The sequence below is a fragment of the Xiphophorus maculatus genome, chromosome 14 (genome assembly GCF_002775205.1).
Source record: "Xiphophorus maculatus strain JP 163 A chromosome 14, X_maculatus-5.0-male, whole genome shotgun sequence".
NCBI classification, from domain to species: Eukaryota; Metazoa; Chordata; class Actinopteri; order Cyprinodontiformes; family Poeciliidae; genus Xiphophorus; species Xiphophorus maculatus.
In genome coordinates, this window is record NC_036456.1 from 2,692,905 (window position 1) to 2,717,122 (window position 24,218).

A 24,218-nucleotide genomic window follows, 5' to 3' on the forward strand; every position below is an offset into this window, starting at 1 on the left:
AAACAATTTTTTCCCTCATATTATAAGTGAAATAATCTGCCTGTGGAACTAGTGTTTTTTAAATCAATATTAAGGAATTATTTACTAAAAATATCAAGCTCCCATATCTTGCTGAAATGTTACTTGTAAGTTAGTTTTGTTTTATTTCCAGGGTACTAAGACATTTGCACTAGAATCCAGTCCAAAAATTGACAAGGTTTCATGTTTTTTCAGTGTAATTTAATAGCAAAGAACTAAATCAAGACAAAATACAGTTTTCAAATTATGATTTTGTTAATTAAGGTGGGAAACGTTGTTCAGAGTCAAACTATCTTTGTGTCAAAAATGTTTATCTTCTATGCCGGTCGTGTCCAAAGTGTGGTCCAGGAGCCATTTGTGGACCTTAAAATGATTCTGTTCGGCCCCTGACCACAGAACCAAAACATTGAAAATTTGGCCAACAAAACTGAACCAAAAATATTCGTAAATGCTGGTCTTCTTTTAATAAGGTAACAGTTCGAAGCACTTTTTATGTTTTGGATCTTTAATTATGCACCAATTTCACAAAGAAAAAATAATTGTTGAAAGTAAAAAACAAACCCCAATAAATAAAAAGAAACAAACCTTTTTGCATTTTTAAGTGAATGAATTTTGGGGTAATACTCAGTAGTTTTAAGTTTGCCAGTTTTGGCCTTGATGCTCTAAACGGTAACGACTGGCAAAGACTTTGACTATTCCATCCCAAAACCTTCATTTTCTTTTCCTTTCGTCATGTTGAGGTTGGATTTGGTAAATCAACCGATGACAAAGCAATTCTGACTTTTTTTTTTTCTTTCAGAAAAATATCAAACTTTTTTCTCAGAGTTCTGCCTTTTTACTTAGAATAGAAAAAATTCTCAGAACTCTGAGGGAGAAAAAAAAGTTTTTGTCCAACTTTAATCTCAGAATTCTTTTTTTTTTTCCTCATAAGAACTTTTTTTCTAGTGACCCTAACCTTGTATTATAAATAAAGATCACGTTGCAACAGTCCGATGTCTAGATGACTCTTGACATGCCTCAGTCAAGACAGCGATGGTGAATCAGAAAATCTTCACGTCTTGCATACAAATGAGCATTTCTACACAAAATTAAGCAAAGATAAATATCTGGGGGGAAAAAAACAAACAAATACACAAACTCATTTTTTTAAAGTAATATCATTCTTATTAATCACAAACATTTTAAGGACAACACTTATATGAACAGCTGCTGCTTTTAATACTAAGGAATCATTTGGAGGCCACCAGAGAACATCGTAGCGAGGTTCTGGTCACACACAGCGAGGCGGCAATCAACACTGAACGGCCAGATGCTCATGCAGCAAAAATCAACAACACAGAGTCTCATTCAGTTTGCAAAACGTAGCTCCACGTCCGAATTCATCTCTCCACAGGCACGGCGGAGCTGCACACGTTTGTCAGTAGCGGCGCTGGAGTTCACTACGTTAGAAACCACCAAACTTCTACTATACAGAATAGAAACAATAAAAAAAAGGCAAAATCCAAGATTCTCAGGAATATTTTTCTACAAGCTGCTGTCCAATAATAACAATAAAAAAAAAAGCCTTATTAGGTGATTTCGGTTTCACTTCCCCGCTTTGATCCCTTTAGAAAACTGTTGCCAAATTTGCGTCACACCCAGGATGGATTCTTGGCTCACGATCACAGTACGGCGAAAACGGCACGGCGTTCACTACAGGACGGCCACCGACACGAAGGGAAGCGTGACAAAAACACGGCGGCGGCGTTCGCCGGCGCTCTAATCACAGGCGTCTAAACACTCCTGTCTGCCGTCGCCTTTGTCTGCCCAGCAGATGCTTTTGTCACGGCTTCCACAAAGCAACAATATATCATCTGACATCAAAATTGGGTCCTTGTTATGGCTCCACTCAAATACACACTTGAGAAAACGGCGCAGAGGAAAACAAAAAAGAAAATAAACAAGAGCATCTCAGAGAAAAGGAGACAATAGCTTAGTCTGGGTGGCAGCTTTACATTCTTGGCAATAACAGCACCTCCTTAATGTTCTGAAGAAGAGCAGACATCCACCTCAAGATGCACACCGACTCTAAAGTTTCACTGAGAAAATACAATTTTATGGATTGTTTTTTTTGTTGTTGTTTTTTTTAAATACAGAAAAAAAAAACATCCAATAGTTCTAAACACGAACACTCTCTGTAGACTGAATCAACACGCACGTTGCACCATCGATTTAGGTGAAGACGGCGCACTGTTCCAGCACGAGTCCACCGTGTTCAGAGCGTGTACCCCCTCGGTGTTGAGGGTTCTATCACTAACGTGCTGTGTTATTGACAGAACGTTCTCTGCCGGGTTCGGGTCTCTGATCTGGCGTCGTGAACACCACCGTCGGCTGGGGCTGGGGGGTGGGGTTCAGGGTGGAGAGGGCTGAGGACTGACAGCGGCCCGCTCCCAGAACACAGCCTGCAGTTAAAGGCTCCTGCAAGAAACAGGAAACCCGTCATAATGGCAGCCGCACCGGGTGGACAAAACAGGAAACCAGGATGTCAGATCTGAGCTCTGCACTTCCTCCTTCAGCCGGTCTGATGTAAGAATAAAGAATCATGGGAAATACGAAGCATTTGACTTAATGACAGGTCAACATTGTCTTAAATAACCCATTTGTGAGGAGGAGCTGTTTGTAAAGTTACACTGTAAAAAATGAGCTGCAGTGTTTTGGTTTCTTTAGCCTGTCAGAGAGAAAAGTGGGTGTTCATTTTTCAAAGTCATATTTTCACCATGTTATTCATATACTTATAAATGTCAAAGTTCCAAAGTCAATATTTAACAAATCTTTAACTAAAAATATTTATTTTAACTACATATTTAGTTCCAAAGTAAATATTTTTCCAACTAAATGTCTTTAAGTCTGACCTCAATATTTAGCTTGCTAACTATTTAGAAATCAAGCTAAATATTTAACATGCTAATGAACTAACTTTAAATTTAAAATTTTCATTACCAACCTAGATATTTAGCATTCAGCTAAAAATGTAGCTTGCTAAATATTTAGCAATCAAGCTAAATATTTAGCAACTTCAATATTTAACTAGCCAACTAACTTGAAACATAAAAAATTACTTAGCAAGCTAAATCTTTAATTTGCTAACAAAACATCTAGTCAGTAAGTTAAATGTTTAACTTGCTAACTAACTTGCTAGCAACATATCTAGCTTGTAGGTAGCTTGTGAATTAAATAGATTGAAACTCTGACATTTATAAATGTATGAATAATATGGTGACAACATGACTTCATTTATTTTATAGACTAGAAAAAAATGGTGCATAAGTTGGCAAAAGGAATGAAAATGATTCATGGTTCATATGTTTTCAATATATGCAAATACAAAAACGTGGCGTGCAATTTCATTCCACCCTGAGTTGACTCTTCACAGAAACCTTTTCCAGCTGCAGTTCTTCATGCCTCTGCCAGCTGCTTAAACACACTTCACTCATTTCAAAACAAGAGCGTGAAAATAAATGTCTCTACTTGAAGAATTCTCAACAGTCGACAACCAACAGCTCAACACGGATGTCGAAGTAAATTAACACTTTAGAATTTATCAGGAAATATCAATTTATGGGAAGCTAAGTATGCTAAATGTTTTCATAGCTAGCAACAATGCTAAAGAGTAAACTGAACTCCGCTATTAGTGCGTTAGCTGAAGAGTGCCCACCACCTCTGTTGCTAAGTTACCGTGCTGCAAACAGTTTGTTCATAATAGTGTTTTTTATGACACATCATTGACCATGAGCTCTTGGGACTCATGACCAGTACCCAGAGCGGCTTCCGGATGTTTCTCTGAGCTGTCTGTGCTCTGGTCTTCATGATGCCGTCGGTTCACTAATGTTTTCTAACAAACCTCTAATACCTCCACAGAATTTTACCAAGTGTAAAATAAAATGAAACCCCACACAGGTGGACTCTATTTAGTGATTTGCTGACTTCTGAACATACTTTATTTATGGGCATCAGAGTAATGTGGGCTGAAACAAAGTGCAGCTTCTTTGCTACTTCACAACTGTGGGCGACTGTGGCTCTTTGGTAGAGCAGTCGTCTTGCGATCGGAAGGTTGTAGGTTTGATTCCAGCTTCCACATGTCGATGTGCCTCTGGGCAAGGCACTTATCCCTAAAGTGCCTACCGATCTGCGTATCGGTGTATAAATGTGTGTGTGTTTGTGAGTGCGACTGGGTGAACGTGACTCTAGTGTAAAGCGCTTTGAGTGGCCAAAATGACTGGAAAAGCGCTATATAAGTTCAGTCCATTTAACATTTAACTATCTACAGGCTTGTGTTGGTCCGACACATAAAGCCCAATGAGGTACATGAAAGCTTGTGGTTCAAATGTGGCAATGTTCAGTGGGAATTAAGGCACTGCATTCTAACGTCACTTTATTATGAAGTCAAAATGTCTGAAGGCAGCCAGAAAACATGTGTTACTGCAATGTATTCAAAATGTGTGGATACATTTTTGCCCCACAGCCTCTCTATTGGTGAATATGACCATGTCATTTTGCATTCTTGTTGTTTAATTAGCCTATTTAAGAAAACACTGGTCTCCGACTTAGCAGTAAGATAATTCTCAGTGGGGGTAAGATGGTACAAAAGAAGAAGAGTCATTCCTCCAAAGGGAAATTAGGCAAATTTACTTCCCGTCCGTTATCTCCACTTGCCTTTTTTCTTTTAATACACTGATTAGTTTCACTTGTGAAGGCCTTTAAGAATTATTCAAATCAAACAGCCTGGGAAACGAAAGAACGCAATTCGACTGAACTGCTCACAACTCATATTTATTTATATGCAAGCTGTGATTGGAGCCCGTAAGGAGTCATTGATGTTTTTCAAAGGAGCAAAAGCCACAAAGGCTTTTAGAAGACCTAAAGGTATTTCTGGCATGGTTACAGTTATTAAAGCTCACTTATTGATATCTTTATTTCTATAATACAATCCTAAAGGAAATAAATGAGGCAAAGAAATGGGCTTAACAGCGCCTGTGCTGCGGTTAATGGATAACATTGCAGGACTCTTGTTCTTGGATATGTCCATAACTGCAGTAACATGTCGCTGTGCTGCTGGTTGACTTATGAAAGATGATTGGAGTAATACCAAATCAAAGTCACTGACAAGCTATGGACTAGCATTTGAAAATCAACCAATCCAGGAGCGCCAATTCATTTCCTTACTGCAGCCGTTTTGTTTTAAATAAAATAACTATAAAATGCAAACTTTTGTATGTCTTCAGACACTTCTGCATCTGCTGTGTTTGGGGTTGAAGAGAGGACGCATACCTGACACAAAAATAACTGCCAACTGCACGATTGTGCCGGATTGCTCCTACATGTCTTTAGAGCAATGTGCTTCATGAATCCAGGGCAGAAATAAAGATGACAGTAAAAGTCAAATAACTGCAGAAATAGAGATAACAGTGCGTCAAGACTTTTCCCCTCAGTGAAAGAACATCTTGTAGGCTCTACCAGGAGCTTCAGCCTGACCGCTCTCGGCCTTGCCCAACAGATATCAAAGGGACTTCAGGAGTCGTCCAGAGCCAAACAGGTAGTTATTAACAAGAGTGAAAATCAATTACTGGTACGGGAGATCTGCAAAACATCTGTGGAGAGATGTCAACGACAAGCAGAAGAGGAATGCAATAACAGCAAGTGTCTCTCTCACCTGGTTATAGATGGACATCAAATACTCCCTCCTCGACCGTCTCTATGTCCTCTTCTGCAATGACTGATGGAGACAGAGAGAAAGAAAAGACTGAGAGCGCAGAACACCTTGCGCACTGACCGGATCTTTACGGCATTCCGGTTCAATTATCTGGAAATCCTGTGTCCTCCAATCAGCCAGAGAGGAAAGGTTTCCCTGTAATAAGCTAATTATATTTTACTCTAAGGTTCGGGCTAAAGTCTCACCGCATGAACGAATAAAAATACCACAGTATTTCCACACAATTCCTATAATGTACTATTTTTTTTTTATGCATACATTTTAACATAAATATCCTGCTATATTTGCTAGTATTTATGGCACAGATTAATTTAGAGCTCTAGGAAAATGATTTGTATGGATTTCTTTCTGTTATGATCACTTTAATGTTTCAGGTCATCAAACAAATTCTATCACTACAGAGTAAAAGAATAACGTTTTCCAAGTCATTCATTGTCAGCATCAAATAAGACAAGTATTAAGGCAAAAAAGGCAACTGGCTTGAATCTCTTCTGTCGTTGAGGAAGATTCACAGAACAAAGAAGTGTGTGATACTGGGAATGTTGGCGCAGTTTGGATGCTGAGTGAATACAAACTGAAATTTTGGGATTAATCGCAGAAATGTTCTTGAGGAAAAAAAACTTGGAAATTTCAAAAGTTTAAAATCTTTGACTTCTGAAATTCAGAAGTTTTTTTCTAGAAAATTTCGGTGATTAATCTCAAAATGTCCGTTATTTTGAGCAAATTTTCAACCTTTCAATCCCAGGAATTTCTTTGTTTTTTCTTAATCTCAAATTTTCAACTTTTCAAATTCAGAACTTTTCTTGTTTTGTGCTAGAAATTTTCTGAGATGAATCTCAAAATTTCAGTCATTTTGAGTTCATTTTAAACTTTTCAAACCCAGAAATTCCGTTGTTTTGTCTAGAAAGTTTCTCAGGTTAAACCAAAAAATACATTTTTGTCCGAAATGTACCCCTTTTTTTCCATCCACACTGGCGCTGATACGCCGTCGTCCTCACCTGTGTTCTGGAGGCTGGGCGGAGTGTTTGCAGGTGGTGGGAAGCTGTAGGACCGGGCCTGCAGGGCAGGCGGAGTCTCGTGGCTGATGCTCTTGGTTCTCTTCTTGCACTCCACGGCCAGGCGGCTGCGGCAGGCCTTGTGGCAGTTGACCCCGCAGGCTGCAGCCGGAGGTTTGACGCGAAGGCGAAGGACGCAGGCAGGGACAGGTGTCGGGAGAGGAGGAGAGGACGGCGAGTCGGGTGGAGAGGCAGGGAGGATCGGCGACAAGGGAATGTCCATTTGTTTGGGGCGGCGGGGGAATGAAGAGGAAAGACAGGGTCAGACAACGGGACGGGTCCAAACCGAAACATGGGGGTAAATGGGAGAGCTAGTGGTGACAGAAAAGTGCTTTGGCACGGCATGCAGACACACGAGAACTGGCACACACACACACATACAGGTCAACCGTACTCAACAGTAACTCCGTAACTGTGGCGAGTCTGAGAGGACTGGGAGCAGCAGTGGTGGGTCACCCAGCAAGATAGCAAGAAAACTGAATATTTACCTCAAAAAAATATTTGTGAGTCTTCAACTTTTTCCCAGTATGTCATGTTATACTTAGAAACTTTTAATTTACACATTTTTGACAGAAACTCTCCATCCACTCAGACCTAATTTGAGCCAAAGGTGGGTGGATCGACATAAAATAATAAGAAAATTATTCATTCCTAGATTGGATCAATACCAGCGTGTTAAGATCGATATTTTAGCTTTCGATTTGGACTTGAAATTTTATTTTATATTTGTATCACAGTTTCTCAACTCTACCTCAACAAAACATTTTGCTTTGACTTGCTTATTTTCAATGGTTTCTGTTTATTATGTCAATATGTTCATAGAGTATACATATATCAACTATGTCAAAATTCTATCCTTGGTTCTAACAAAATAATTCAAAAGAAAAAACAACAAAAACACCTTAAAGTCACAAGTTTGATGATATGTCAAACCAAATGATATAAAGTATTGGTAGTGGCATCGGTACTGGCTCTGTATTTACTTGATATCAGATCGATACCAAAACATGCAGCATAACTCACCTCTAGTTTGAGCGACACCCAGTATTCATGCAGGTTAGGGGCCACAGTTACCCGCAAAAAGCTACAATTCGCAAATACTTGGTACTCCCTCTAAAACTGCTTATTGTAATACTTCAAACACCAAATTACCTTAATAAGCATTAATACACAGTGGATACCGTCATACTTCAAATGCGAGCATCCACAGTCTTCTTTCTATTGTTGAGTGGTACAGCCAATCTGATTGGCTAACGACAGCCAATAGCCTGTCGAGTAGCACTGTCTTGATTCCTCAGCTTTCCAAGCTGCATTTTCTTTCTAATATTTTCAATATGATCTAGAAGAAAATGAGCGAAAAGGAAAATTTTCCGCAACTAATGGGAAAAACCCATGATTTTGTGAATACTGAATAGGTAATTGTCCTTTAAAGCTGTGAGATGCGGCATATTTTGCTATCAATCTGATACCAAATTAGTAATGGGCCAATATCGCCAATACCAATACTTTTTATTATTCAAGTTTGATATATCAATGAGCTTCTGACTTTTAAGTGTTTTTTATTATAATAATGTTTTGGAGTTATTTTGTTCAACCCTATTTGGACAAAGAAATGTTCTTTAATAACATATCATATAACATGACTTGTGTGTATTTTTCTTAAACAAAGTGCAACAAAATTATAATTTGAAAGCAAATTGAAACAATACCAAAAAATTATACAAAATTTCAAGAGAGAATATGAAACTAAAGTATGCGATACTGGATACTAATAGATTCGATACTTGGTGGACGTATCGATACTTTGGATCGATATGCCCATCTCTAACAAAAACTACAATCCTCCAAATGTCCAAAGCTGATAGTAACATCCCCTAAAGACTTTGTAGCAAAATGTGGCTCTACAGAGTGCTGACACGCTGAAAGCCATGTATCCGTTTTGTCCTACTCCACCCAAACACATTACTTCATGTTTGATGGATGAAATCCTAATAAAATCAGTTGAAGTTTCTGACAAAATGCGAAGAAGTTCTAGATGTGTGGATGCCTCCCTAAGACTTAAACAGCTGTAAGTCGAATGTCTGAGAGACAGATAGGGGAGTCAGATCAAATATTTCTCAATAAAAAAAAAAAGTGAAAGCTGCTGCTGCTGCAGTAATGTCAAGCTGACCGAAAAAGTCTGAAAACCCCCAACTTAGGGCTATTTCTGTAGCTGTGTTGGAGTAAAAGTTGGAATGAACTGTGACAGCATTGCACCCAGTCACCTGCTGCTCCGACGCACACATCCCAGCAACCCACTCGCAGTCAGAGTCCTCCCACTCCTGCACTGCACCACAGAGGGTGATTCATTTCAATTACACCCCTGGCGCTCTGTCTCCCTCCCTGAGTACAGCCTAACAATGGTAATGGGGATGAATGGCAGTGGGCCTCTCATTGACTTCCTCCGGTCTCATTAATGGAACAAGCCAGAACACACTGAAACTCCCAGTCAGACTACAGGCCTCTGAGTGGAGAGGATATTGGAAAGTGTGGGGGCAGCAGGGGGGTTGAATGGGTGGGAGGTGTGTGTGTGTGTGGGTGTACCCACTGCAGAGACATCAGTCCTTTTTATGGGTGTGATTGTGTTTGACCCGCACTTAGCCTTCTCTGTAATACCAAAAGCCAAATGTGGACCGTCCTTTTATCTGTTAAAAATGTGAACTTAGATTGAATTCACTTTCTTAAAAGGGAAGTATTTTGTGTTTTCCACGCACATAGCGCCATTTTATAGCACAATGAAATACCTATCTTAATGTCAGTTACTATAAAAAATAATAAACAAAAGTGTGAAATATTTCATTCTGTAAATATTCTATTACTGAAATAAGTGACTTAAATTTTTATTTACTTTTCACAAGTTTCTATTTTGTGAGATGTACTTGGGTATTTTTTTTTATTGAGGTATGTTTTTTGTTTTTTTTTGTTGTTTTTTTTTATTATTTTTTTACCTCTTTTGCACATCTTAAAACTATATTTTGACATTTTTAGCTAAACATCTGAAAGTGCCCGGAGAACATCTAGCAAACCCAAAACTTACAAGTTTTTCCACATATCTGTAGTAAAATCAACTATGAATACACTTTGACCTAAACCACTCATTAAGAAGCTAACCGCCAATCCACACTTTCCAGTCCTTTATTCCTAGAAGGTTTTTGGAACCACAGTTTCCCTATGGCATCACATTGTGCCACTGCTTTGTGTTTGCAACGTGAAAGAAAAAAAGTGGGAAAGTTCAAAGGTTTTGGAATACTTCTGGGATCAGTTTGTGCTAATGAACAAATTAGCCTTTGAGTAAACACGTCTATTTTTCTTGTCTCCTACATTCGAGGTGCGGAGCGTTGTGAAAACTGCGTCTAATGGCCCCGGCGAACACTAATTACTCTGGCTGCTATGCGACGGAAATGTTTGATGAAGGCTTGCCAGCGATTTAATAAGCAACGGTTAGCAAACCTGAAGGCCTAAATGAATGAGGAGAATGTTAATAATGAAATTACATGTGGCCGATAAGGAAATCCCTGTTTTTTTCCAGAAAAGACTCAGTAGAATTCTTTCCCATTGTAGAGTTTGGAGAATTCACTGAACAGAGGTGGATCGGTTTGTTGCAAGCTAACGAGCTAATCGTCCGAGCCACTCTGAGTGCAAACTGGCAGAGCAGTCATTTGTCTTCAATTGCCTCCTGCTAAAACCGCAGCAGACAAAAATTTTCCCGAGATCTGCCATCACTTCCTAAGTTTTTCCTCACATTCCATTTGCGGTGTTAAGTTATTTCCAGAGTGTAGCACCTGCAGTTCGTCACCAGCTTGGCACAAACCACTGACAGCCTCTCCCTACTGCAAAGAAGAAGGCTAAGTCAGTGTTTAAGAAGGGAGTGTTGACGGGTGAGGAGGTGTTGGAGGTGTGTGTGTGTGTGTGTGTGTGTGTGTGTGTGCGTGCGTGTATGTGTGTGTCAAACAAATCTATACGGAGGCCCGGAAGGGCAAATCCAGGCTTTACGTGTGGACATGGAGTAAAACAGAGTGATCCTGTGCAGCTGGTCAGATGGCGGCTCTGTGTGTTCTTGACATTTACTCTGTATATGCGTATATGAGTTAGAGTGGAGATCAATGGGATCAAGAGATTCTCAGGAGGCGGCAGTCTTCCGAGTGGAACAAGAACATCTGCTCGGAGAATTGTTGTCTTACCTTTACACTTGTAGCCTTGTTTGTAAAAGCCCCATATCTAGAAGAAAGAAAGGACAAGACAAAGAAATAAGAAGGTTGGTGAAAGGGTAATTAAGATACCTGAACGGAAATGGATGGAGAAAACACACCAGAATGCAGTGACATCTTAAACTTTGTCCCATTCTGTCAGGTTCCACAAACTACAAACGTCAGTGTGTTTTGTTGGGACAACTTTAATTGGAAGGATAATGTTGAGGAAAAATGATTATTTTTCGTGCTTAATACAGTTAATCTTACGGCATGTGTAAAAGGTATATTGAACATTCTTATTTTGAACAAATTTCTTTATTTTGAACAGGTTTGTGTTAAGGATTTAAAATTAAACCAGATGAGCAAGCATTCAGACAAACAGGAACCAAATGCAGATCTCTCAATGGGGTCTCCTGCTGTGTTGCCAGAGCACAGGAGGCCGTAAAATTAGCATCTCCCCCAAGGCACTATCATTTGAGCTTGGGGGAGAGAAGCCTGTTTTGTTCACAGAAGATCAAAAGCCTTCCAGAAACCAACATCTGGGATGGTGTGAAACTGAATACAACATAGAAGGTTGAAACCACTAACATTTAATTTCTAAGACATTTTTCTAAGGATTAACACCATGTTTTTATCAAAGATTGTATTATCTCATTTTAAAACTACTAATCTAGTAAATGATGAATGTATTTGAAAATTGTACTATCTGTGACTATATCAGAATCAAATGGAAATTATTTGAATGAAAATGTTTTGTTTAGTATTAGAAAATTGCTCAGGAATTATACCTCATTTTGTTCTGTTGATTTTATGTGTTATTTTTGGCAGGACTCAATCTTTTGAGGTGCTGACTGTAGAGGAGTAAAACTGGGGTTTGTAAAGATAACCTTTCCTTGAACCAAAATTACTGGATATAAGCTTCTTCTGAGAATTTATGTAAGGAGAGACAACGGAAGAGACTTCGGATTTCACAGGTATCTGTGAAATCTTATCTCTTGTTTCTCTGTACCCAAAATGACTGTAGAACCACAGGGGGTCAGGACACAGCTGTTGGCTCTTTTGTTTTTACCAGAGAGCAAATGGCCTTTGATCTTTGGCGTAAATTAGGGGGAGTTTCTAAGATATTCTGAGTGTCCAAGGTAGCTTCCAGTTGGTCAGCCGGAGATACGCCTTAAGTGAATATATTAAAAAGGAAAAACACACCTTCAGTATAAGACTTCGTGTACAGGAGTAAAAATTCAGAGAGCTGCCACTATTTTGCTTTTTTTGCATCGCTCTCTCCAAAGACGCGTCTTTGTTCTGTTTTTTTGTTTGTCTTTGTCTTGTCTGTCTTTGTCTGTATAAGGTAAAGAATGCATATCTCTGTTCCTCTGCAGCTTTGTTGTTGATTCATACGTTGCTTTGTATGGGATTAAACTCTGTGATTCTGTGACGTCAACACGCAGTGTTGTTTCCTTGTGGCTGCACGTCGCCCGCTGAGAGGACCCGGAAGTTTAAGGAAGAGAGAGCCAAACGTTTTGTCCAAAGTTAATTTATAAATTATTCTTCCTTAACAATAATAATACAAGAATTGGACAATTCTTCACAAATAAAAACCAAGGAGAAACCTTTGATCTTTTTCCTTTCCCTTTACAATAATGCATCATTTTGTGTCGGTCTATCAAAAAAAAAAATCCTCCCAAAATACATAAATGCTGTGGTTGTAACATTATGGTGAAGGCAGTAGTGGACACACTTCTGCTAAGGAGCTTAATTTTGAAAACATTCCAGATAAATTCTGGAAAAATTAAGAATTAAGAACGAAACATTGTAAACTTGTTTTACAATGTTTTGTTCTTAATTCTTTCAGTTGAATCCATTTTTTAATTAGACATTTATATTCTATTTACACAACAGTTCGTTTCCTCTCCTCACATTCTCTGTTTTTTCACTAAGAACTATTTCAAACAAGAAACAAATAGGAACAAAATAGAACATGGACAGGTGAGAACAGGACATAAACATAAATACAATATTTAAGGGCATTATAGAACATGGAAAATGTCTAAATTAAATTGGTGTTCGACGGTTGTGGTGTTTCAAGGACAGATATCATTTTAATAGAAGTTAGCACTTCAGCATTCTGCTAAACATCACATTAGCGATTTAGTATTAGCTTCTGCTAAATGTTACACTGGTGTAGCGCTTTAGCTGCTGCTAAATACAGTGTTCGGGTAATGTAATGTTAGTGGAACTAATGTTTGTTATTAGAGCTTCAGAGTTAGCTCAACTAACTTTTTAGCTAGCGGTGTCTCCCACTGGACAAAGGTATCGATATTTTTTCAGCACACATATCAGCTGTTGACAAGAACCAGACGGTTTTCAGCGAGTTTCAGTGAATGCAACATCACTAAGCAGTCAGGAACAGGAAGACGCTCAGCAGAATGAATCATGGTTAACTTTCACCTCTGGCTATAGTGGAACCAACAGGTTCAGTTGGTTGGCAAACTTTGAGCAAGAGTTGAATATGTTTTTCTTGCTTTTCAAAAACAGAAAGAACACACCCATGTTCCCTACGAATATTAATTTTAAATAGAGGTTATGCAGAGAAAAGCATTGCATAATAAGGGTTTCATATGTTTTACTTGTACAAAAAACCCTGTCCAATTATAACTGAAAGAAAATAGTATTTTGAATGATGATAATTATAGTTCTCAAAGAGAAGCAGCATCCTCATATCACTCCATCTCAGCATGATCCTCCAGCTGCAATATGACAGATGGGTCCTGTAGAGCATGATGACGGATGTATAGTTACAAAAGAGTTTTATTTTTTATGTGCCCTTCATATACAGTAAATGCCGTAATTGAGAGCCACGTGGAAGGAAAGTAAAACTCATTGTTTGTGTACATAAACGTTGCAATAAAGCTGATGGAAATATAATGAAAAATGGAAAAATTTGAAATAATTGGCTCATTTCATAACTGGCCGTTTGGATCTTTAAACATCTTGAAAATTCCAATTATCCTCAGAACTAAGACTGATACATTTCTAAAAGTGGGTTATTTTTAAAATGGATGAACTGCGAACAGCAGAGGCTGTTTCCTTCTGCTAGGGCTGTTGACATTTATGCCACACTGGTCTGGAAACAAGTGTTAAGAACACGACAAAAACAGACGATGATGAACATGAGGATGATGAATATTCAGTAGCAACTACTACAAGCTTAACGTGACAGCAGAACACCAAACAAAACGTCACATTAGGACAATTTGGTCAAAAATAATAATTCAGAGAAACGCGTCAAAAATGCTAAGCTGAGCAACGGAGAAGCTTCAGCACAGAGAACAGAGTTGGATGAAAGAGGGAGTGGGGCGAGGATCTGAGGAAGGACTGTGTGTGTGTTGGCAGGAGAGACTCAGGTCAGTGATGAGGAGGACATGATGACGTGATGCTGCAGAGAGCAGGAGAGGGTAGCTGGGGACATCTAGTGACAGATTCAGGTAACAGGACAGAACAGAATGACACCAAATTGAAACAAACCCACTTTCTGCTTTATTTGAATTTTACATGACAGACTAACATAAAGCAGCACATATCTGTACCTAGAAATGTCATCCCTGTGCTGTTCATTTCTACTCAGCCGGCAAACCGTCCCCTCAGTGATTTCTGAAGGCAGTTTGGGATAGAATAGAATAGTTACAGAACAAAATTGTAATAAGGACCGTTAGGATTCACAACATTGGAGAAATAACACTGTACAGTTATTATTTAAAAGTAATAAATTCAGATCCAAAGCAATAACTGAGTAACTGAGTGGGGATATCTAAAAAAATGTGTAATAGTGGGATATAAGTTCAGTTGCATCTGATTTTATTCAGGGGTATTTGGTTAAAGGGGCTGCCCTCATTTATGTCAGATTTTATTAACTAAAAAATATTCAGAATCATGTGTCACTTGTTACAAATCAGGAGACTTCAGGAGATTTTGGTAAAAATGGGGGAGCCACTGCCTTCTGTTTCTAATCTCTTACAATTTTAGTTTTTGTTGAGCTGTGAAATTAAAGGAAAGAAAATCAAACGCACCCTGTTCAGTCCGCTTTAATTAAACTCCGGTTCGTTTGTCTAGAAAGTCTGGTTCGTTTGGGAGGTGAGAATGTGTAATGGAACTCTGATGTGGACCAAAAACTCCTGACCTGTCTTGGTTGGTTGAAGTGAACTCTGGTGGGGTTTGAACGCGTATGTGGATGCAAAAACTACAGCGCAGGGCATTCTGGGTAAATACAACCAAAACAACCGCCCTAGTTTTCCGTTACCAGGAGAAATGGCTCATGGGTTTTAGCCAAAGACAAAAGAACAATCCCAGATCTGCTAAAATCTGACACTACTCCATTTTTGCTAGTATTACATGAAGAAGAAGTTGCATTCATATCTTCTTTGGACGTTTTCGTATTATTTCCTTCAGTAGTTCCTGGTATAGCGCCACCACAGGTCAGGTGTTGAACAAACGGTCTTTCTAAATGTTTGGGAAGCAAATCACAACGGCCAAATATTGTAAGGAATGTTGCGATTTTGGTTCCCAATCAAACCGAGTCTACCAAACTGTCAGGTATCGAAACACTCTAAAAATGTGTTGAAAACAAAAAAAAGATTAGATACGCATTTTAAAAGACCCATTTACTTCATATCTGAATTTCCAAAACTGAACAGAGAGATGAGGTGAGACTGGGGCCAGAGCAGAGGCAGAGCAGAGGGGGCTGGTGGAGGGGGACCCAGCGGTGGAGGGGCCGGTGTGTGTGTGTGTGTGTGTGGAGGGGAGTGGGGGGACAATAACATGAAAGAGCCGAGCTGGAGATCACACACAGCACTGGCACATCTGAGGAGGCACAAAATATCCTGACCTCTCCACACACACACACACACACACACACAACTACAGAGAAGCCATAAGAACAAATACGCCGCTAGCTACAAACGTACACACACACACACACACACGCACACACACACCACACACCACACACAGGCAGGGCCTGCGCAACAAAGAGAAGACAAACATCTAGACACCGGCATCATCACAGCTCAGCCTACACACACTGACCTTTGCTGCTGTTGGAGTCGGTGAAACACAATGAAGCTCACAGGAGTCGGAATAACGCTCAGTTGTTAGCTTTAACAGCTGACTGCACACTTATTGGTTTATGTGACTTTTCAGCTTTCCGCTAGCTTTTGAATTAACAGGCTAATTCCACATGTACTTAAATGTAACAACAGTTTATCTAAATTCAGCTCTTTCTTTTTCAGGCCATTTTTCAACTCTTTTCATTTATTTTTCCACCCAACAAAAAGTTGCCGTTGACAAAAGATCTTTAGCCACTGCTAGCTTTAGCGACTTTCTTACATCGCCGCTCTGCTTGTAGCCTCTTTCGTTTTCCTATCAGCTACAGCGTCCCCAAAACAGGACAGATGACCTGCTAAGAGCTCACTGTAACTTAAAGATACAATGTTGACCTTTCTCAGCTGAGAAGCTCCAGAACGATGTTTGTAAAATATGTGGAAACTATCTTGATTTTTCACATGATGCAGACCAAAAAAGTCTGCATGCAACGAAAGATTTATGATGCAGATGAATCTTAAGAATTAATTTATGTATTGCTGACATCTGCAGCCTGTGGCACTCAATGACTTTGGCCAAAAATACAAAAAAATTCATAAAGACTTTAGCTTACCAGTTTTTCCTAAGCGTTTTTGTCCAACATATACATACATTTCTGCAAAGAATGACACAATATTTTTTATCGTTTTACTTTAAATTTAAATGTTGCAATGAAGAAAATGTATTAAACCTTAAAACAAAAGTAAAAACGACTGTTCTTTCCTAAATGTCGGGAATTTCCTACTGTAGCTATGATGAAAACAAACTATTTTGAGTCAGTCTGTAAAGGTTGCAAAACCCTGATTTATTACCTGCTAGCATTTGGGTATGACCAGGGCAAGTTTAGCCTTTTCAAGGAGATTGTATCTGGAAGAGGGAGCCATATGCAAGATAAAAGGAAATGAAGTGTTGGAACCAAAATGGATGCGTGCTGCAGTACTGAAATGTTGTATTGGTAGCAATTTTATCGAAGCCTCACAAAACCTGTGTGAAATTGTAAAAGGAGACATTAAAACGTGTAAAAACCTGCTGCTTTCATGTTCACATCGTCGCCCCTAGAGCAGCTAAGCAGCAACAGCAGGGCTGGCGGGTTCAGACCTGGAAACATCTACCCTTCACTTTCAGCGCTACACCGGTTTGGCCTGCAGCGGTCACGTTAACACAGACGGGCCCAGCAGCAGTGGGCTGCTTTGGTTCGTTATCTGCTTCTTTTTTTTTTCTTCCTTTCTTTTTCTAAGGACAGATCATGTCATTACATCCCAAAAAAAGAGGATGCTCTCAATACTTCCCTCCTCCATAGATAAACCTGCAATAATTAGTGTGTTTGCCAGAGAGTCTGAGCCTAATGAATGAGAGAACAGGGTCTGGAATAGAGAGAGCTCTGACTGAAGCTTGTGCTTTGGCATAATTTAGATATATTTTATTCTATTTAATGAAAAAAATGTCTCTGTGAAATAAGCTAATCAGAACTCTAATTGATCCACCCACTTAATCTGCTAGAAATATATGAACATAATGCGCGAGATGTCAAGCAGGCTTTCCTCGAGAATATTTTTCAACACATTCTGAAAATAAGTCTCATTTATCTTATATGAATACGTAAAAATGGTCTTGTACTGAATTAAAGTACACTAATTTTAAGGGACTTTCAAGCAGAGCTGTTGCAAAAAGCAATGAAACAATTAATCGCACGATAAATTAAAACAAACTCAATCATTTCCACTTGCATGATTTCTTGTTTTTCTTGTTTTTCTACCTAAAACTGGATGATAAAAGTCCTCAGAAAATGGTCTCAAAACAAAGGCCTATATGGAGGTTTATTGAAGTCAGATTTTTTAAAACTTATTTAGGAAAGTCTTGACAAGCCTCATTTTCTTGCTTTGTTGGCTGATCATTTTATTTGAATTCATATCTACCCAATGTTTGAACTTGAAAGGCGACTTTATGCAGTGGTTAGAAAACCTTCTCTGTTAGAAGAATAGTTGTGGAAGATGTTGACCTCATAACAACAGAGTCTATAAATAGGACAATTGCACCTCGCAATGATCCAGCAGGAGTCGTTTCAGCAACTTTAATGCCTCAGTCGGCCGATATGTGACACTGAACTTTAGTTAGAAAGATCTGTAAATCATTGTAGATCCAAAACATACTAACAGAGTTTACAAATTGTTTGAGGGAGATGGTCTGATTTGTATTTTCTAATCTATTGTCCTTTACTTGTCTCTCTTTCCTGTTTGCTACATCTAGCTGAGCTGAAATACATTCAGGTCGGCTTTGAGAGAAAAGGCTGTTGGTTATTTGTAATTTTGTATTTGTAATGACGTTAGCCACTTTTTTAAGGGTCTGTTTGAAAACGACATTGCTAAAAATAATTTTCTGAATTTCACTTCTGCCGACCTGCAAACGTGCAGATAGCAGAGCTAATTTCTCATTTAGCTCTTCTGCTCTTACTTTGACATCACCTAGCACACTTAGCTGTCCCCGAATCAACATTTTCCCAATCCATTCTAAAGCTCTAACTGACTCGTCTGTTTTGCTAACTATCAGTTGAATAAAGTTTGACATCTGTGTTGAAGTTTTTGTTTTCGACTGTTCTGAATTTGTCGAGCAGTTGGACATATTTATGCTCTTATTTTGCATACAGTTCCGTTTCCTCTCCTCACGTTCTCTCTCCGTCTTTTCCCAATAACTTTACTTCAAACAAGAAACGTTAACAAAATAAAACAAAATTATAGAGATGAAGATGTAAACAAATATAATAACTAAGGGATTCACGAGTAAAATATAATGTAAAAATGACTTTTTGAAGGGCAGATCATTTCAAATAAAGTTAGCATTAAAGCGCTTTAGCATTAGCTTCCACTAAATTCCGTGCTGGCCTAGCACTTTAGGTTTAGTACAACAAACTTTTTAGCTACTGGTTGAAACCAGTGACTGAAATAAGTTTCCTTTTCCACAAACTGAACATTCCTTTTTGATGACTAAACGGTGTGTGTGGACCGAGTCTGCCCGGCTCATTTAGATTTCATGCTAACTAAATTGTGAGGAGCTCAAAGAGACTCTGAGATGCAGTCTGTCTTACAGACACACTCCGAGCCTTTAGCGTCCTCTGGAGATGCCGACACACACATTCTGCTGCGTGTCTGCTCGCTCTGTGTGTTTAGTAAAACTCCTCTGCGAGCCATTAATTAGGACCGAAGGAGGCTGCGGGCAGAGCGGCACAAGATTCAGACGATCTGCGAGTGTGTGTGTGTGTGTGTGTGCGCGGGGGTGGGCATGCGTGTGTGTTTGTGTGTGAAACACTGGGGGCGGGAGGGAGTCTGAACGCTGCAGTGTTTACTGGAGGTCTGGCTCCACTCGAGCAGCATATTTGAAACAAGTGCTGGAATAAAAAAAATAAAATAAAATACCAGGCTGCAGGGGAAAATATTGTTTTTACAGAGGAGCCAAGAGGAAGGTACAAAGCAGGCAGACGAGGATGTGGCTGGTGTATCTACCTCTGCCACACACACACACACACGCGCACACACACGGATATGTTCAAAGCACAGAGTCCTTATCTCTCCATGCTCTCTATTCTGAATTTCCCCTCAGGATGAGTGGAAAATGTCAGCCTCCCTGGAGAATAAGTGTGTGTACAGCAGCGGCGTTGGAGTTTTAATGAAAGTCTGTGCATATAATCTTCTGGGCACTCTGCCGCCTGAACGCAGCACAAAGAGACCAACCAGAAACATCCAGAGCCGACTAAAGCCAGGCTCCTCTTCCTGACTCACTAAACAACACACTGCTCCTTGGGAGGAATGTCAAGGACACACACACACACGCACGCATGCACACCCCCACAGAGGTGACACCACCACAGACGAGGGTTATCATTTCACCCAATTACCTTTCTTCTATGTTTCCCAGAATGCAACTGGAGCTTATAGTAATTGGCATTGGCCTGACCTGACATGGAGGAAAAGCCTGGGAGAGACACTCCATCACGACTGTGGAGGCAAATAATGATGTGCAAATAGTACCCCCCCGCCTGCTCTCACCCCACTAGGTATGAGATGACATGGTGAGTGTGTCTGACCTTTGACCTCTGAAAAGAAATGACACCTGGTATCGACAGATGGGATGAAAGCGATCAACAATAAAATATGGACGAAAAAAGCAAAGATCGATACGTCCTGAAGGAGCAAAACATAAAACAAAAATCATTTTTAAGATCCACTGACAGGAGTTACAGAAGTTTTATGTCAAGTTGGTGATAAATTGGTTTCAAAAGTTAGAAGATTTTCAGTTTTAAATTAAAAAAATTCCAGTTGAAAATGCATCATAAGTGATGAAAATATATTTTTTTATATAAGAAGGAAGTAAGAAAGAGAAAGAAAAAAGAAAGGTGGAAAAAGGAAGAAAGAAAGGAGAGGAGGGAAATGAAAAAGAGAGCTAGGAAACACAAAGAGGGAAAAGAGCAAGGTCAAAAGAAAAGATGTGAAAGGTAGAAAAATCCTAAAGAGAGGAACAACAAAGAAGAAAGTTGGAAAATAACAAAGGACCTAAACAAGTTAGGAAAAAAAATCTGGAAATTCAAATATTTTTCTGTACTCTTATTTTCATTTATCCATAATTATCCTAGAAAATACTGAAACTAAATCCACAGCTTTTGCAGATTTTACTAGCCTAAGTAGAAACACTGCATAGAGAGAAAGTCAGACGGTACTGATGAGCCGAAACACACTCATCAGAAATGATCGTGTTCAAAGTGACGTGGAAAATTCATGAAGCAGGAAAAAGATTTTTTCTGTAAGATTTGTCCACTAATGATTAAACATTTGAACATCAGCTTTGACACTTTTAGCAAAATGTTGGGATGAAAACATCTTCAGCAAAGACATGAGTTTTTTTCTAACAGCACGGTTTCTACTGTGTGTGTTAATGCATATTAAGATATATTTGGTTATAGAAACAGTTAGAATATTTCTAAGAAGGAAAGACTGAAATACTCTGAGATTTTGGCTCACATGGCTGTTCATGTCAGTTTGATTTTTTTTCTATTTGTTCACATATATGTTATTATAATATAAACAGAACTCAATCACCATATTATTTTCTCCATGTTGAAGGTTGGGTCTGTTTTAACAGTTACAGCTGATAACGAGTAGAGGTGGCTGATGTGGATTTAGAATTTTATCAAGATATTTTGTGGTTCTATTGTGGTAATGATAAAAATCATCATGAAAAACTATTTATTGTGTGTGTGTTATTTTTTTATTTAGAATTTTTAGCATTCCTAGTGCCGCAAACACAAATACTGTTCTCAGAAAACATTCCTAATTTAAACTGGCTTCTTCAGGACACCACATTTTTCATATCTAATGATATATTGCATTTATGTACTTATGTAGTTAGTTATTTCTTTTATTTAATTATTAAATATTATCATTTATTTTTCTCTCTTTCTTCATCCCAGTTTTTTGGGGCTTTTGCGTGTGTGTGTGTGTGTGTGTGTGTGTGTGTGTGTAGGTGTGTGGGTGCGTGTGTGTGCGTGTGTGTGTGTGTGTGTGTGTGCGTGCGTGTGGGTGTGTGTGTGTGTGCGTGCGTGTGCGTGCGTGTGTGTGTGCGTGCGTGTGTGTGTGTTTGTTTTTCCTTTAAGCTTCTCACACATCAATTTGAATTTAACTACAGCAAGTCTGTGTTGTGTTTGTTCTGTTTTTGAAAATACATTTTAAGAGTGTTAAACAGATTTACTGATATTTGTGGAGCAGTTGAGACAATGGTTAAAAAGATTTACTTCTCCAATAACGCCAGTTTTGCTTGTTTTAAGTCAATGATAAATCATGACCAAACATTTTCACGAGTGTTTTTGTCATCCCCCCTAAAACAGGAGTGAACAGTGTAACGTCTGGACCGCGGCAGAGCAGAACAAACTTCCGTCAGGATTCACATCATTCACTCTGACAAACAGAGATATGATCAGTAAGAGTAAGTTAGTGGTGGTTTCTTACAAAGCCAGCGCAGTGCTCGCAGAACGTTGGCTTCACGTAGGTGGTCTCTGTGAAGGTGTGGATGAAGCCCATCTTGCAGTTCAGCAGAGAACTGGCTTTCAAGAAGAAGTCGATCATCTCCTCTCTGCTGATCTTCCCGTCTCTGCGATCGAAGGCAAAAGGACGAGGCAGGCTGTAAGCACACACCAACGCCGCTCACTTTATCGCGCGTGTTAACCGGTGGACACTCACTGGTTCTTGTCCAGCTCTCCAAACTTGCTGAGGTAAGGGAAATTGTTCCTGATTGCTTCAAACTCGTCCCTGGAGATGTGGCCGTCGCCATCTGTGTCAAAGTTCTTGAAGACACTCTGGAGGTAAAATATATATATATATATATAAAATGGATAAGCATAAGATTTGTTGAACAGATGCAAGAAAAACCAGAAAAACTGTGTGTGACTAAAATGAAAAAGTAGGTTTATGAAGAGATAATTGTTCAAGAGATAAGATTACCTAAATACAAACAATATTTTACAGAAAATTAAGCCTTCAATTTGTTATTTTTCACAAACTGTGTTTCAAGCTGCCTCTAATCAGTGTGGAATGACATTATTCTGGTTTTTTGAGCGATGGCAGTTTCCTGTCACCCCATCTAGTTCCTGGCTTGTTGGTTGCTAGGCGACTGGACATAGACCGAGGCAATGGTAGGAATAAATCTCAAGACCTGTGTGTATTTCTGAGCCGCTCACTTTTTGTCTCGGCGGTCGATGGGGTAGGGTTAGGGTTAGGACCGCGTCCTTAGAAGGATGAATCTGTCGTCTCATGCCGATACAACTGGAGTCAAGAACTACTTCCTTTCTTACTTCAAAATAAGAGTCATGGGTAAATCCTGCACTTTTATATGCAGAACTCATGATAACAGTGTTATCTTGTTCCACCAAACAATGTCAGCTGCTGACCAGGTTGCTCATTTGATTCTTTTACATCGTATAGAAAATGTTAAAAATCTACGCGCTACCTGAGTGAAGTCCCCTCTACCTTCTTCAAATCAAATGAAATTAGTGTCAAACGTTTGTGCAGCAAAAATTTTCATTTGTGCCGATGTCATTGTAAAGATGATAAATGTCTCCAGAGGTCATGAAAGGTCAAACACCCCCCCCCCCCCCACCCCCCACATCTGCAAAATTTAAACACAATAATTTTCAGTCATATCTTCGAAAAGATGCAGCACAAATGGAAATTTTGTGGGCATCAACTTTGATTTGAAGAAGATGTGTATTGGGGGTGGGGGAGGAATCTGGGGGGTGACTGACCTTTCATGACCTCTACAAACATTTATTAATATCTCTAAATGGATAGCGGCACAAACAGATATTTTTTGCTGCACAAATCAGCACAAACATTTCACACCAATTTTGTTTGATTTGAGGAAAGTGGGAGGGTCAGCTACACACGACTGTTAAAATGTAAAGTCTTTGTGATGTGAAAGGAAAAACGTAGGATTTACCGGCCAGCCGATTTATAGGTGCCAATTTCCCTAATTGTGGGAAATCAGTGATCGGACGATTTTTACACGTGAAGCCGATATTAATCAGCGATTATATCTGCCTCAGCAAAGGTATTTAAATCAACTGTTATTCTTCTGCTCTGCTGTGAGACAGGTTTGGCTAGCAGAACGGCCCACCAGATCAGGCCATTGTTTGCAGTTTACAATACATAGTCATCTCACTGTAGTCAACTCATCAACTTTCTTGCTACATTTAGCAAGATTCTAGGCAAAACAAATTGCCATAGGCCAAAATCGGAATCAGCAGGTCAGGATTTTTAATAGATCGGTAATCGGTGATCGGCCAGAAAACTGCAATCAGTGCACCCTTAGAGAAAAGCTTTAAATATCTTTCCCTGTACAAGTCTAAACATCCTTACTAAAACTTTGTTGAACCACCTTTAGAAAGCGAAGAGGCAACATGACTAGAATGCGACACGCAGGCAGAAACTGGACAGCAATGTGTTAGTGAGGAGAAATATCATGACATTTCAATATCCCATGATTTCCTGCCAC

General features: G+C 39.2%; 1 protein-coding gene across 3 annotated transcripts in view; it reads right to left on the reverse strand.

Annotated features, from left to right (window-relative positions):
- Positions 1-1,156: 1,156 nt before the first annotated feature.
- The window catches only part of rasgrp2 (RAS guanyl releasing protein 2), a 59,778-nt gene continuing 36,716 nt past the window's right edge, over positions 1,157-24,218 (reverse strand). For all 3 annotated transcript variants that reach the window (XM_023346461.1, XM_005800031.2, XM_023346460.1), the window contains exons 12-17: positions 22,409-22,524; positions 22,178-22,319; positions 11,043-11,079; positions 6,766-6,924; positions 5,708-5,770; positions 1,157-2,475 (exon numbers count right to left, since the gene is read on the reverse strand). In XM_023346461.1, coding sequence (XP_023202229.1) covers positions 5,712-5,770; positions 6,766-6,924; positions 11,043-11,079; positions 22,178-22,319; positions 22,409-22,524 — 513 coding nt within the window. In that variant the 3' untranslated portion in view covers positions 1,157-2,475; positions 5,708-5,711. The remainder of the gene's footprint in view (positions 2,476-5,707; positions 5,771-6,765; positions 6,925-11,042; positions 11,080-22,177; positions 22,320-22,408; positions 22,525-24,218) is intronic.